This window comes from Macaca thibetana, chromosome 3 (genome assembly GCF_024542745.1).
Source record: "Macaca thibetana thibetana isolate TM-01 chromosome 3, ASM2454274v1, whole genome shotgun sequence".
Lineage (NCBI taxonomy): Eukaryota > Metazoa > Chordata > Mammalia > Primates > Cercopithecidae > Macaca > Macaca thibetana.
This window is the reverse complement of record NC_065580.1, coordinates 24,855,940-24,868,503: the sequence shown is the minus strand read 5'-3', so window position 1 is coordinate 24,868,503 and position 12,564 is coordinate 24,855,940. Positions and strand designations below refer to the sequence as shown.

Sequence of the window (12,564 nt, the reverse complement as noted above, 5' to 3'; positions counted from 1 at the left end):
CACCTATCTTTTAGCCAGTATTCTGTGGTCAGACCAGTGACAGCGAACCAAGTGGAAAACTCTTCAGCAGGGGTCTGAGGGTATGGCAGTCTCTCTGGAGCGTCCAAACGCATGGCAATGTAATAGACATACAATGTGACTGGAAGAAAGCTCACCAAAATGTTAACAGTGGCTATTTCTCTAGAATTACCAGTTATTTTATTTTTCTTCTTTATCCTTTTTTTCCTGTAATGCCTAAATTATTTGCACAGGGATATACATTTTATTTCTGTATCCTAAAAAACTATTAAAAATCCCTAAGAATGTAATGAAATATTCAATAAATGAGAAAGTAAAAATATTTACACCAAAATATTATGTTATTATCTTCTAGTGAATAGATTATGGCCAGTTTTTGTTCTTTTGTTCACCCCCCCCACCCCATATTTTCAACAATGAACTTTTTATAATTTTTGAAGCATTAGTATTTCTTTACAAAGTTATTTTAGAAGTCTGTCACAGCAAAGGGATATTTTATGAGGGTGATATATCATAATGAGAATGAAAACTTTTTAAATGAGCAATGATTTCCTTTATTTCTGAGTTTTATTGTTCTGACACTTGGGGTTTCCTTTCACACATTTGATGATGAAAAATAGCTGTCCCCTCTCAGTGGTCCCCTCTCAGTCTGCACATTTCTCTAGAGAGGAGAGACCCTAGCATTATCATTAGTTAATTAGCTTTCTGTAACCACGTTGAAACTGTGATCTCTGAGGATTTGTTTGAGCTCTGAATTGTTAGTCCAGTGAGGTAGGCAGATGGGAATACAGCAAAAAAGAGAAAACAAAGTGGCCTAATGGGCTGCAGTAGGTTTACACATCATCTCTTCCTGTGGTAAAAGGGGTCAGGCCTGTGGCTCAAGTCTGATACTTCACCTGTGGTCATGCATGTGTCTTTTAACTCCACCACTTTCTTTCTTCTGACTTTCAATGAGCATTCATTTAATACTTTGATGCAAAGGAAAAGTAATTGTTGAAAGACAGAACTTGCTCTGTGATGACTTTTTTGGTGTGTGTCTTAAATGCAGACATATTCTTTCCCAAAACGTATGTGTTATGGTTTGAGCTGTCCCCCATACCCCCAATTTCATATGTTGGAGTCCTGGCCCCCAGGATCTCAGAATGTGACCTTAAGATGAGGTCATATTGGAGTAGGGTGGGCTCCTAAGCCAATAAGGCTGTCCTTGTGAAAAGGAGAAATTTGGACACAGGCACATGCATAGGGAGAATACCTTGTGATGAAGACTCAGATTGGGGTGATGGGCAGAAGCCAAGGAGCACCAAAGCTTGCCAGCAAACCACCAGAAGTGATGAGAGAGGCCCGGAACAATTCTCCCTCATAGACCCTGGAAGGAATCCACCCTGCTGACACCTTGATTTTGGACTTTAGGCCTCCATAACTGTGAGACAATCAATTTCCGTTGTTTAAGTCACTCAGTTCATGGTACCTTGTTATGGCAGCCGGAGCAAACTAATACAACCTGTATTAAAAATCCAGTGAAGTTTTTCTTGTCAATTCTTTCTGTGTTTCCTTTAACATGCTACATGGTTATATGCTATGTATGTATTTAATTTATATGTTATAAATATAACCTACTATTGTATGTACTATATATCACTTTGGGTTACTGCATTTTTCACTAAAAGGTGGAAGAACATCTTTATGCATCTATCATTTGATAAAAAGCTCTATCCCATAAAACATAAATGCATCTACTGCTGTATTTAGGGGAAAAGACTCAGTCTAGGAATAAATCTAAAGAGAAGATCCCATGCATGGGTTAATAATGACACTTTCCCAATGCAGGAAATAGAGGAGAGATTTGTCCGGTGACTGGAAGAGCCAGACGTTGGCAATATTGGTCTCAGTTTACTCTTCTCTAGAAAGTGCTTCTTGGGCAAGTTCAATTACCCTAGGTGGGAGCAAGAGATTGGGAAACAAGGTCTCCTAGGAGACTTCGCTCTATCTAAAGGGGGCCTAGGCCTGGTGTGGTGGCTCACACCTCTAATCCCAGTACTTTGAGAAGCCAAGGTGGAAGGATTGGATCATTTGAGCCCAGGAGTTCAAGACCAGCCTCAGCAACATAGTGAGACCCTGTTTCTACAAAAAAAAAAAAAAAAAAAATTAGCTGGGCATGGTGGTGTGTGCCTGTAGTCTCAGCTACTCAGGAGGCTGAGGTGGGAGGATGGCTTGAGCACAAGAGGTCAAAGCTGCAGTGAGCCATGATTGCACCATTGCATTCCAGCCTGGGTGACAGACCCAGTCTCAAATAGATAATTAAATTAAATTAAATTAAAGGGACCTAACATTCTGGTGTAGAATTCCAAAAGCTATTGTCCAACAAAGAGAAGACAGTCCCAAGAACTCAGCCCAAGATGGTAAGACGGACCTCCTCCTTTGAGCAAGCAATTAGACTTCTCTGCCACTTGATAACAAGTAACCGACACTTCTAAGCAGAACCCTTAGGGTGCAGAGAGAATGCCCATCACAGAACACCTCTGTCTGGGAACGTTGGTGCCATGTAGCCCTAGCTGTAGTTGACAGACATCTGAGGTCCGAGTAGTAGGCAGGTATCTATGCCCAGCAGCATGTGGGCTTTCCAGGAGAGCTGGGTTTGGATTCCCAAGTGCACCAGTGCTGTGGCCTCTGCTTGCCATTCAAACATGATACAGACAAAGTGAGTGGCGCGCATTAGCTGTGTCACCCTCAGTATGCCTATACTACCCCACTCCCTTACCTCCCGGCTCAAGGACAGGCCCAGATGATGGCTAATTGCACTATGTCTTTCAATACTAGAGCCCTGAACTCCTGGGGGCATTTCATTAAGACTGGCTTCTACCCTTTTAATCTCTGCCACAGTAGTAATATCATTCTAGTAAATGTAGATGCCTTCATTTAAATGGCAGGCTTTACCTTGTATAGACCCAATTGCATCAGCCTTTCCTGTTGCCAGGTACGAATCTAAGTTAAATGTGGAGTGTGAACAAGTGGAGGTCAACTTGAACTTGATCCTAGAAATGTACTTCTTTGCTGGGATAGGGATCATAATATTGGAACTACAGAAAAGAAAGTATAATCACAGCCACCTACTAGGTTCTGCAGCGAAAAATTACCTATTAATTTTCAACATTTTAATCAACCTTTGGCCAAATCATGAAAAGACAGAATTATGAATACAAAGCTTAACATAATCAACATTGACAGTGAAAAGCAGACCTGTAATGACAAAGTTTAGGAGGTAGAGGTGGAGGGTCAATTTTATTATCTGTTGTTAATGAAAGAAGAAATGGAGTTTTAAAATATGATACACAAAGATGCAGATCTGACAGATGGAAGAACTGAGAATAGTGATAGAACTATGTAGGGGGAGTGTTATAAAGTGAGTTAAGTTCTTCTGTATCATAGCAGAAATCATATCTATTAAAAGATATATTTAAAATTGATGTCAGGGTTGGGTGGTATGGCTCACGCCTGTAATCCCAGCATTTTGGGAGGCCAAGGTAGGCAAATCACTTGAGGTCAGGAATTCAAGACCAGCCTGGACAACATGGCAAAAACCCATCTCTACTAAAAATATAAAAATTAGCCAGATGTGGTGGTGCGCACCTGTAGCCCCAGTTACTGAGGGGGCTGAGGCAGGAGAATCAGTGAAACCCAGGAGGCAGAGGTTGCAGTGAGCCAGGATGGCGCCACTGCACTCCAGCCTGGGTGACAGACAGAGCCTCTCTGTATAATTTTACTTAATTTTAACTATATATAGAGAGCAGGTTTATTAAAATGTTAATGAGAAGTTTTTGGAGAGATGAGAAAAAATTTGTCTAGGTCCAAATCAAATTTAAAAGAAAAACAGCAAGCTTTATATAATACAACAAATGGGTTAATATTCAATATGTAAAGAGTTCAGACAAATTGGTAAGAAAAACAGTATGGTCCTCAACAGATAAATGAGCAAAAGACATACATAGGTCACAAAAGGAGTATGGGGAGGAGCTAATGAATAAATATAAAAAATAATGTTTAATCTTGCTTGTGATTAGAAAGCAATTTTAAATAATATGCCACTTTTTGCTTGTTTAATTAGCATAACTGATTTTTTTAAAATTATTTTTTAAATGGTGCAAAGAGAAAGATACTGCTGGAGAGCCCAGATTTTGTTGGGAGATAAAATTTCACAATCTTTTGGGGAGCAATTAGGAAGTTTATAGCAAAATCCTAAATAATATATTTACTATTGACCTATTTATCCTGCTTCTGGGAATTGATGCTGTCTTAGACCATTCAGGCTGCTATAATAAAATACCATAGACTGAGTAGCTGATAGACAACAGACATTTATTTCTCCCAGTTCTGGAAGCTGGAAGTTTAAGATCAAGGTGCTGGCAGATTCAGTGTCTGGTCAGGGCCCACTTTCTGGTTTCCAGATGCCATCTTGTGGCATTGTGTAGATGTGTCCTCTACACAATGGAAGGGGTGAGGGAGCTCTCTGGAGTTTTAAATAAGGGCACTAATCCCACCATGAGGACCCCACCCTCATGACCTAAGCACCTCCTGAAGGCCCCGCCTCCTAATATCATCACTTTGGGGACGAGAATTTCAACATAGGAATTTGTGGGGATGCAAACATTCAGATCCTAGCAGATACTAGTAAATTAACACGTGGAAAATCATCATATACAAAGATATTCGTTATGACAGAAAAAATTAGAAAGAACCTGAATGTCCAAAAATAACAGAATGATTAAATAAAGCATGAAGCGTATACTTGATGGGCTGTTATGCAGCGGTTAAAGATCAGGGTTCAGAAAACTGTTGATAACTTAAAATTCACTGAAATTCACTGAAAATGTGCACAATTACATAAAACAAAAAGAGCCAAACTGTAAGAGTGGCTTTCTATGTCTGATTTTCCTTTTTCCTTCTAGTTTTTTGTATTTTCTAAATTGTCTATAATGCATATGATTTAGTTTTATAATGAGAAGCAATTAGTGAACTTTGTTTTTAGAAAATTAATACAGTGGATAAAGATAAGTCAATCCAAAACAACTGAACTGAAGTATGAATGTGTATGGGATATGAGAAGCAGAGTTACAAAGCTAGTGGATCTTGTGTAACACTCAACCACATGCCAGTTTCTGTTCTGGGAATGTGACATATGTTATCTCAACACACAGACACACATACACACACACACACTAATTTATAACTACTACGCGGCGAGAAAAAAATGCTGTCTTTTTCCTTATTTTAAAAATGTGACAACTGAGGCAAGTTAATTAGTCGGTAAAAGGACTTGAAGCTATCAAGTCTCAGAGCTGAGGTCTGAACCAAAGCCAAAAGGCTCGAATCTTTGTGCTAAGCCACTTGGCTACACTGTTTACAAGGCTTAGAACTTAACTGGAGGAAGAAGACATGTATAGAGAAACACCAATGACACAGGCACGTCTGTGATGAATGAAACACAATTAGTTCAGACATCTTTTTTGTCCTTCATTATTTTCTACCAGAGGTTTCTTTTCTCTCCCCAAACTACCTCTTATTTGCTAAAGCCCCCCAAGATATGCCAGCATCTCCGACAGAGAATTCACATTCTCTGTGGCTTTCTAAAGAAAAATTATTAAACTTTTAAAAATGGGAGGGCCCCATATTTGCATTTCAACTCTATGTCTGAGGGGTTCACCTACATTTTTACCAGTTTTTTTTTCTTTCTTTCTTTCTTTTTTTTACATTTGCTGTTAACTAGAAATCTTTCTGTGTGTGCATGGGGGATGAGGGGATCTTTTTATCTGGTCTCAGCATGATTCCTTGCCAAGGTTCTACCAATGGCTAAGGGCGCCCAGCGATGAGACAGCTGGGGAGGTCAAGAGCACAGTCTATAAATACTTCAGTCAGCCACCATCTGGTCCTGGAGTCATTGGCTGGTGAGATCCAGAAACATGGATGGGAACAAGCCCCCTGTGGCCTGTGTCAGAAGAGACACATGTCACTTGGGTTATGGCACCCTCTTCCCAAGCCCTAGTGGTATAAAACTCCAGGCCTCATGCTTTCCCGCTCCTGCCTTTTCCGTAGTTGATTATCCTATTCCCATCCCCGAACCTTCTCTTTAAAAAGTCTACTTCTGGCCGGCAGTGGTGGTCCATGCCTGTAATTCCAGCACTTTGGGAGGCTGAGGCAGGTGGATCACCTGAGGTCCGGAGTTGGAGAGCAGCCTGACCAACATGGAGAAACCCCATCTCTATTAAAAATACAAAATTAGCTCTTTCCAGCCAGCGCCGAGCGATGGGCATTTCTCGGGACAACTGGCACAAGCGCCGCAAAACCGGGGGCAAGAGAAAGCCCTACCACAAGAAGCGGAAATATGAGTTGGGGCGCCCGGCTGCCAACACCAAGATTGGCCCCCGCCGCATCCACACAGTCCGTGTGCGGGGAGGTAACAAGAAATACCGTGCCCTGAGGCTGGACGTAGGGAATTTCTCCTGGGGCTCAGAGTGTTGTACTCGTAAAACAAGGATCATCGATGTTGTCTACAATGCATCTAATAATGAGCTGGTCCGTACCAAGACTCTGGTGAAGAATTGCATCGTGCTTATCGACAGCACACCGTACCGACAGTGGTACGAGTCCCACTACGCGCTGCCCCTTGGCCGCAAGAAGGGAGCCAAGCTGACTCCTGAAGAAGAAGAGATTTTAAACAAAAAAAGATCTAAAAAAATTCAGAAGAAATATGATGAAAGGAAAAAGAATGCCAAAATCAGCAGTCTCCTGGGGGAGCAGTTCCAGCAGGGCAAGCTTCTTGCGTGCATTGCTTCCAGGCCGGGACAGTGTGGCCGAGCAGATGGTTATGTGCTAGAGGGCAAAGAGTTGGAGTTCTATCTTAGGAAAATCAAAGCCCGGAAAGGCAAATAAATCCTCGTTTTGTCTTCACCCGTGTAATAAAGGTGTTTATTGTTCTGTTAAAAAAAAAAAAAAAATACAAAATTAGCCAGGCGCGGTGGTGCATGCCTGTAATCCCAGCTACTTGGGAGGCTGAGGCAGGAGAATCACTTGAAATAGGGAGGCGGAGGTTGCAGTGAACTGAGATGCACCATTGCACTCCAGCCTGGGCAACAAGAGCAAAACTCTGTCTCCAAAAAAAAAAAAAAAGGTCTATTCCTTACCTTTTTCCAATTAGTTTTCCAAGCCAGCATCTTTCTATCATTCCTGAAGTTTACTTTGACTGAAGCATTCTGGAACCATTAAGTTGGAGAAGAGAAGTCTCCCAGTGAGGCCCTTCAGATGTCACAATGGTCCCTCTCCTGAGAGCGTTCTCCTTCCTCCCCTCCAGTTTCAACCTCCACCCCACCTTCCCTCTTTTCTAGCTAATTGATCCCACATGTCTTAACTAAAATGGCACTTCCTCAAGGAAAGCTGTCCTGGAATGCCTAATATATCATCTTATAGCATCTGCATTTTCCTTCATATCTCAGTTTTTGTAAAGCACGTGTGTGATTAGATACACCCCCCAGTCTGTAAGCTGGACAGGGCAGGTCCAGATCTCATGTTCACTGCTATATCCCCTGAACCTCCTCAGTGTTAGAATTGTGAATGAGACTTGATAAATGAGTGACAGAAAAGGGTTAAGAGTGTAAACAATCTTTAGGGTCCCAAGGTGGGAGACGGGGACTGCACTGGTCAGGGAGAGGGGAGAGGATCGTGTCCATCTTTCTGTCAGGTGGAATCAAAGCTATCCCCGTTGCTGAGTCAGGGACTACTAATGGCATGACTTCAATGTTCAGTGAGGAAATTTCACTCAGCAAATTTCTCCTGCCTTCTTGCTTAGGCCTGAAATCTGCCATGAGAGCTGCATTCTTTTAAGACTTTGGCCCTTGTTAAAAGGCAGGATTTATCCAAAACGTAATGGCTTAAATATCAACCATTTTCTGTGATCAATTTCAGATTCTCCAATGAGAGCAAATATGGCGGGGATGAGGCACAGTGCGTAGAAGTGCCTGTAAACAAGGTTCAGCTGCTTGCCAGGGCTTTGCAGGATGAGCTCCCCTGGTAGAGCTGCCTCCCTGGCAGGGAGAGAAGAAACAGGTGAATCCCAAAGAAGAGGAACCTGGCAGTAGGAAGTGTTTTGGCTCAGAAGCAGGGATTTCAGGCACCCAATCATATCTGAACATTATCCTAAAAGTGGAAAGAAGTGTGGGGCATAGTGGCTCACACTTGTAATCCCAGTACTTTGGGAGGCCAAGGCTGGCGGATCACCTGAGGTCAGAAGTTCGAGACCAGCCTGGCCAACATGGCGAAACCCCGTCTCTACTAAAAATACAAGAATTAGCCAGGTAATGGTGCAGCCTGTGGTCCCAGCTACTCGGGAGGCCGAGGCAGGAGAATCACTTGAGCCCAGGAGGTGGACGTTGCAGTCAGCCCAGATCGTGCCACTGCCCTCCAGTCTGGGTGACAGAGTAAGATTCTCTCCAAAAAAAAAAAAAAAAAAAAAAAAAGGAGAGGAAATCACAGTCCCCAAAACCTATGCCCAATGTGAGGCCACCTAACATGTTTTTGTTTCTCTATCCTTGATATAGCACTGATTCTAAAATCCTGGAGATGAGGATCTGTGCCTTACTCATCTTGTTTTATACTCCAGCACCTATCATGATGTCTTGCCCTTAGTAGATACTCAGCCATGTCTTGTATAATGGATGGGACATTTATGCTAATGTGTACAGTACCTAATATACTTTAAGATATGTCAGCTGCTAGGTAGCACCTGCTATAGACACTGTTGAAAACTGGCTCAACACAAGGTAACCCAGTGAAGTCATAGGCATAGATCGTGTGGCCATTAGTATTGCATAGTTTGCATCTCAAAAAGATCTTTGATTTTTCATTATTTCAGTGAGAAAGATGCCTTGGTTTCCTCGAAATGTTCATTGCTTCGGTTCTGTCCGTGGTCAAAAGAATTGCCTTTCCAGCCTCCAGAGGGGAGCATTTCTTCACACCTAGGATCAGGAGCCAGTGACAGTGAGACCGAAGAGACCACGAAAGGTATAAGTTAGGCCAGGCGCCGTGACTCACGCCTGTAATCCCAGCACTTTGGGAGGCCAAGGCAGGTGGATCTTCTGATGTCTGGAGTTCGAGACCAGCCTGGCCAAAATGGTGAAACCCCGTCTCTACTAAAAGTACAAAAAGTAGCCAGGCGTGGTGATGGGTACCTGTAATCCCAGCTACTCGGGAGGCTGAGGCAAGTGAATTGCTTGAACCCAGGAGGTGGAGGCGGAGGTTGCAGTGAGCTGAGATCGCACTACTGCACTCCTGGGCAACAAGAGCAAGACTCTGTCTCAAAAAAAAAAAAAAAAACCCAAAAGGGGAAAAAAAGATATGAGTTGTTTCACATATAGTATTATAAATATAAGTCCGTATTATATTTATATATGTTTCCCACTGTCTTTTTATTGATCCCGATTTTTGAAAGTTGAATGAGAGTATTGAGTCAGAATCTCCCTGTAAGGTAGAGTGTTATCTTGTTGCCCACTGTTGAGAAAGGTGGGGGATCCACCCACGGTCACTTAGCTACTTTGAGTAGAAGCTGCTGCACTGTCCATCTGGCCACATTATCTTCACGGGTCTGGGGCCAGGACCACACGCTCTTTGGAAGAGGTTTTGGTGAGGTAGACTCCATTCAGTGAAGGGGAGGAAAGCTTGGAGGCTTCGCATTGCAGTCCAGTCTTCACTGTGGCGGTTTGGCAGAATGCTGATGACTTTAGGCTCGAAGGATCTGGCCTAGCCCCCCTTCACCTCCTTTTTGCTCCTAGATCCCAAACACACATGTGAACGTGCATGTCCAGACGGAGGCAGAAGGGACATTCTATGTTTCTCTCTGGGCTCAGCGGCAGCGTTCACAAATAACACTGAGTAAAGACCTTGAACAGGAGGTGAAAATGGGAATGGGAGAGAATAATCTGGGTGTCAATAGCAAAGGTGGGGCTCTGTGAGTAGCCGATAGAGGAAGGAAGTGAACGGGGAGAGCTCTCTAATATTAGCCTTGGTGAGGTAGCTGTTTTCTCAAATGCCCAATTTTCAACAAAAGAGCAAAGGCATACAAAGAAACAGAAAAGTGTGGCCATAGTTTATGGACCCCTGCCTAAATAAAAGGGAAATGAAGTTACTTTCAAGTAAATTTTATTTGCAGACCCCTTCAACACTCATCATTCACAACAGTATTTTATAAATGCACAACAATTTCTTTAATAAACTGAAATTTGCTAAGATTTAAAGTCGAATGTGGTTGGGCGCAGTGGCTCATGTCTGTAATCCCAGCACTTTGGGAGGCCAAGGCAGGAGGATCACCTGAGGGCGGGAGGATCACCTGAGGTCAGGAGTTCGAGACTAGCCTAGCCAACATGGTGAAACCCCATCTCTACCAAAAATACAAAAATTAACTAGGCGTGGTGGTGGCACATGCCTGTAATCCCAGCCACTCAGGAGGCTGAGGCATGAGAACCATTTGAACCTGGGAGGTGGAGGTTGCAGTGAGCTGAGATCTCACTACTGCACTCTAGCCTAGGTGACACAGTGAGACCTGGTCTCAAAAAAGTAAAAAAATTTTAAAAAGGAGGAGTTTTTTTCTTTTCTTTTGCTGATAACAATATCCTCTCAAACAATGTCTTATTTTTTCTTTGAATATATCCTAAAAAGGTCAATGTTCCCTTTGACTTTTCGTTGCTTTGGTTTGGCCAATAGATCCAGTCTTCATATTCCTATCCGTCATTTCCGTTTCTCTCACTCTCTATAGAATCCTCTGCTTTACTTTCTCAATCCCTGCTACTCTGCTTTCTTACCAGTGAGAATTCTGCTATGGCCACCATGACTCTACCTTTCTTCTCTATCTTCTAAACTCCTCCTGCTTCCCACAGTCCCTGGAGAAACCGAGATCCAGATGTCTTCCTGCTTGGTGAGCAGGCCAATCTTTAGAGGGCATTAAATGAAGCTTCTATAGGAAGAACTTCACTTCACTCTGTGTGTGTGTGTGTGTGTGTGTGTGTGTTTGCGTACATGTGTACGATTGTGAAGGAGTACCTAGTGGAGCATTGTTACAGAGGGCATGAGCAGGTGGAAGAATCGCTAGTGACTGCACGCTGTAGTATCCTGTGGTCGTTGGGCAAGTCTATACAACCTAAGGCTTGGTTAGCCATGTACGTGCTATAGTCTGACCTCGTCCACTATTGTTCTTCCTTGAATGTCATTTCTTTCTCTCTTTCTTTCTTTTTTTTTTTTTTTTTTTTTTTTTGGCCTCAAGTGATCCACTCACCTTGGCCTCCCAAAGTACTGCGATTACAGGTATGAGCCACTGCACCTGGCCTCATTTATTTCTTATAGTTTGTCATGAATGAATTCTAGAAATTGTTCTGGTGCTTATATCATGCAACACTTATTTTCTTTGTTCCAAGAAACCAAGGGATTAACTATCATTTTTTCTGAATGTTTTACAGCACTGCCTATACAATCATTTTCACGTGAAAAAGAGTCTCACCAACACAGAAAAGACTCGGTCCCAGTCATCAGTCGCCCAGGTTCCAACGTCAAACCCACCCTCCCTCCAATCCCTCAGGGCCGCAGGTAGACCAGCACTTGATATCTGATCCTAACATGGAAAACTTGCTCTGCTGATGTTGAATTCCTTGCCTTACCTGGCCATGGATCCAGCTGTTTCTCACTCAACCCATTACCCACAGAAGAACGTTCTATCTGCCTTAATTCTCTCAATCAGTTTCTTTTGTGATTCTTTGGCTGGTGTCTTTAGATTTTTTAATTAAAAAAAATGTTTCTTAAATAATTTTTAAAGATGTGAGTTTTTTTTAGAATGTGAATTATTCTTAGCTTTTAAAAATATCGTTTCTTTTTTTTCTATAGCTATAAATAAATTTTTTCCAGCTGCTACCTGCTCGGAAATATCAGATGGGAAAATCTCCCAAGATCCCTGCACTGCGATATACAGAGTGGCTTTCTGATATATCCAACTGGGATTGTGCTCTTAAAATTTCAACATGTCCATTTACAACATTCCTGTATGCTCTAGAGGATTGATTTATTTTGTTCTGATTATGAAAGGACTGCAGAGTTCCATTTAACTTGTAACCAACATGATATTGACTGCATCTCTCATAAGGAATTAATGTAATTTTGGGGGGTTCTTGACTTGCTTTAGCAACATGAAACAATAAAGAGTAACAGTTGATTCTTTTATTTCACCCTTCTTTGACTCTGATTATGGACTGCTTGTGATTAGATATACTTTTAGACAACTTTCATCATCTTTGTGGTTTCAGTTCTTGTCTTAAAAAGAAACACCTCCATTGAGCAGTTATAGACAAGGCTGGTATTCAGCTAATATGTGCCAGTAAGGCTATCCTGATTGTTAAAACTTTGAGATACATTCCTTTGTACTGGTAAATGGTCTCTTCTCTGAGTACTCTGTGCATGATGACTAGTGAAAAGAGAAGCCTCCACATAGTACTATACTCATTGTTAAATATTTTGAGTATC

General features: G+C 42.2%; 2 protein-coding genes across 4 annotated transcripts in view; both read left to right on the top strand.

Moving 5' to 3' along the window:
- LRGUK (leucine rich repeats and guanylate kinase domain containing) overlaps positions 1-12,260 on the top strand; it is a 131,039-nt gene extending 118,779 nt beyond the window's left edge. For 2 of the 3 annotated variants that reach the window (XM_050782438.1, XM_050782441.1), the window contains exons 19-20: positions 8,918-9,066; positions 11,511-12,260. In XM_050782438.1, coding sequence (XP_050638395.1) covers positions 8,918-9,066; positions 11,511-11,641 — 280 coding nt within the window. In that variant the 3' untranslated portion in view covers positions 11,642-12,260. Of the gene's footprint in view, positions 1-7,971; positions 8,135-8,917; positions 9,067-11,510 lie in introns of those variants that run through there. The other variant, XM_050782440.1, reaches the window with a different exon arrangement.
- On the top strand, positions 6,270-6,991 carry LOC126949712 (40S ribosomal protein S8-like). The gene has a single exon (XM_050782488.1). The coding sequence runs from the start codon at positions 6,316-6,318 to the stop codon at positions 6,940-6,942; it is 627 nt and encodes a 208-aa protein (XP_050638445.1). The 5' UTR covers positions 6,270-6,315; the 3' UTR covers positions 6,943-6,991.
- Positions 12,261-12,564: the final 304 nt, after the last annotated feature.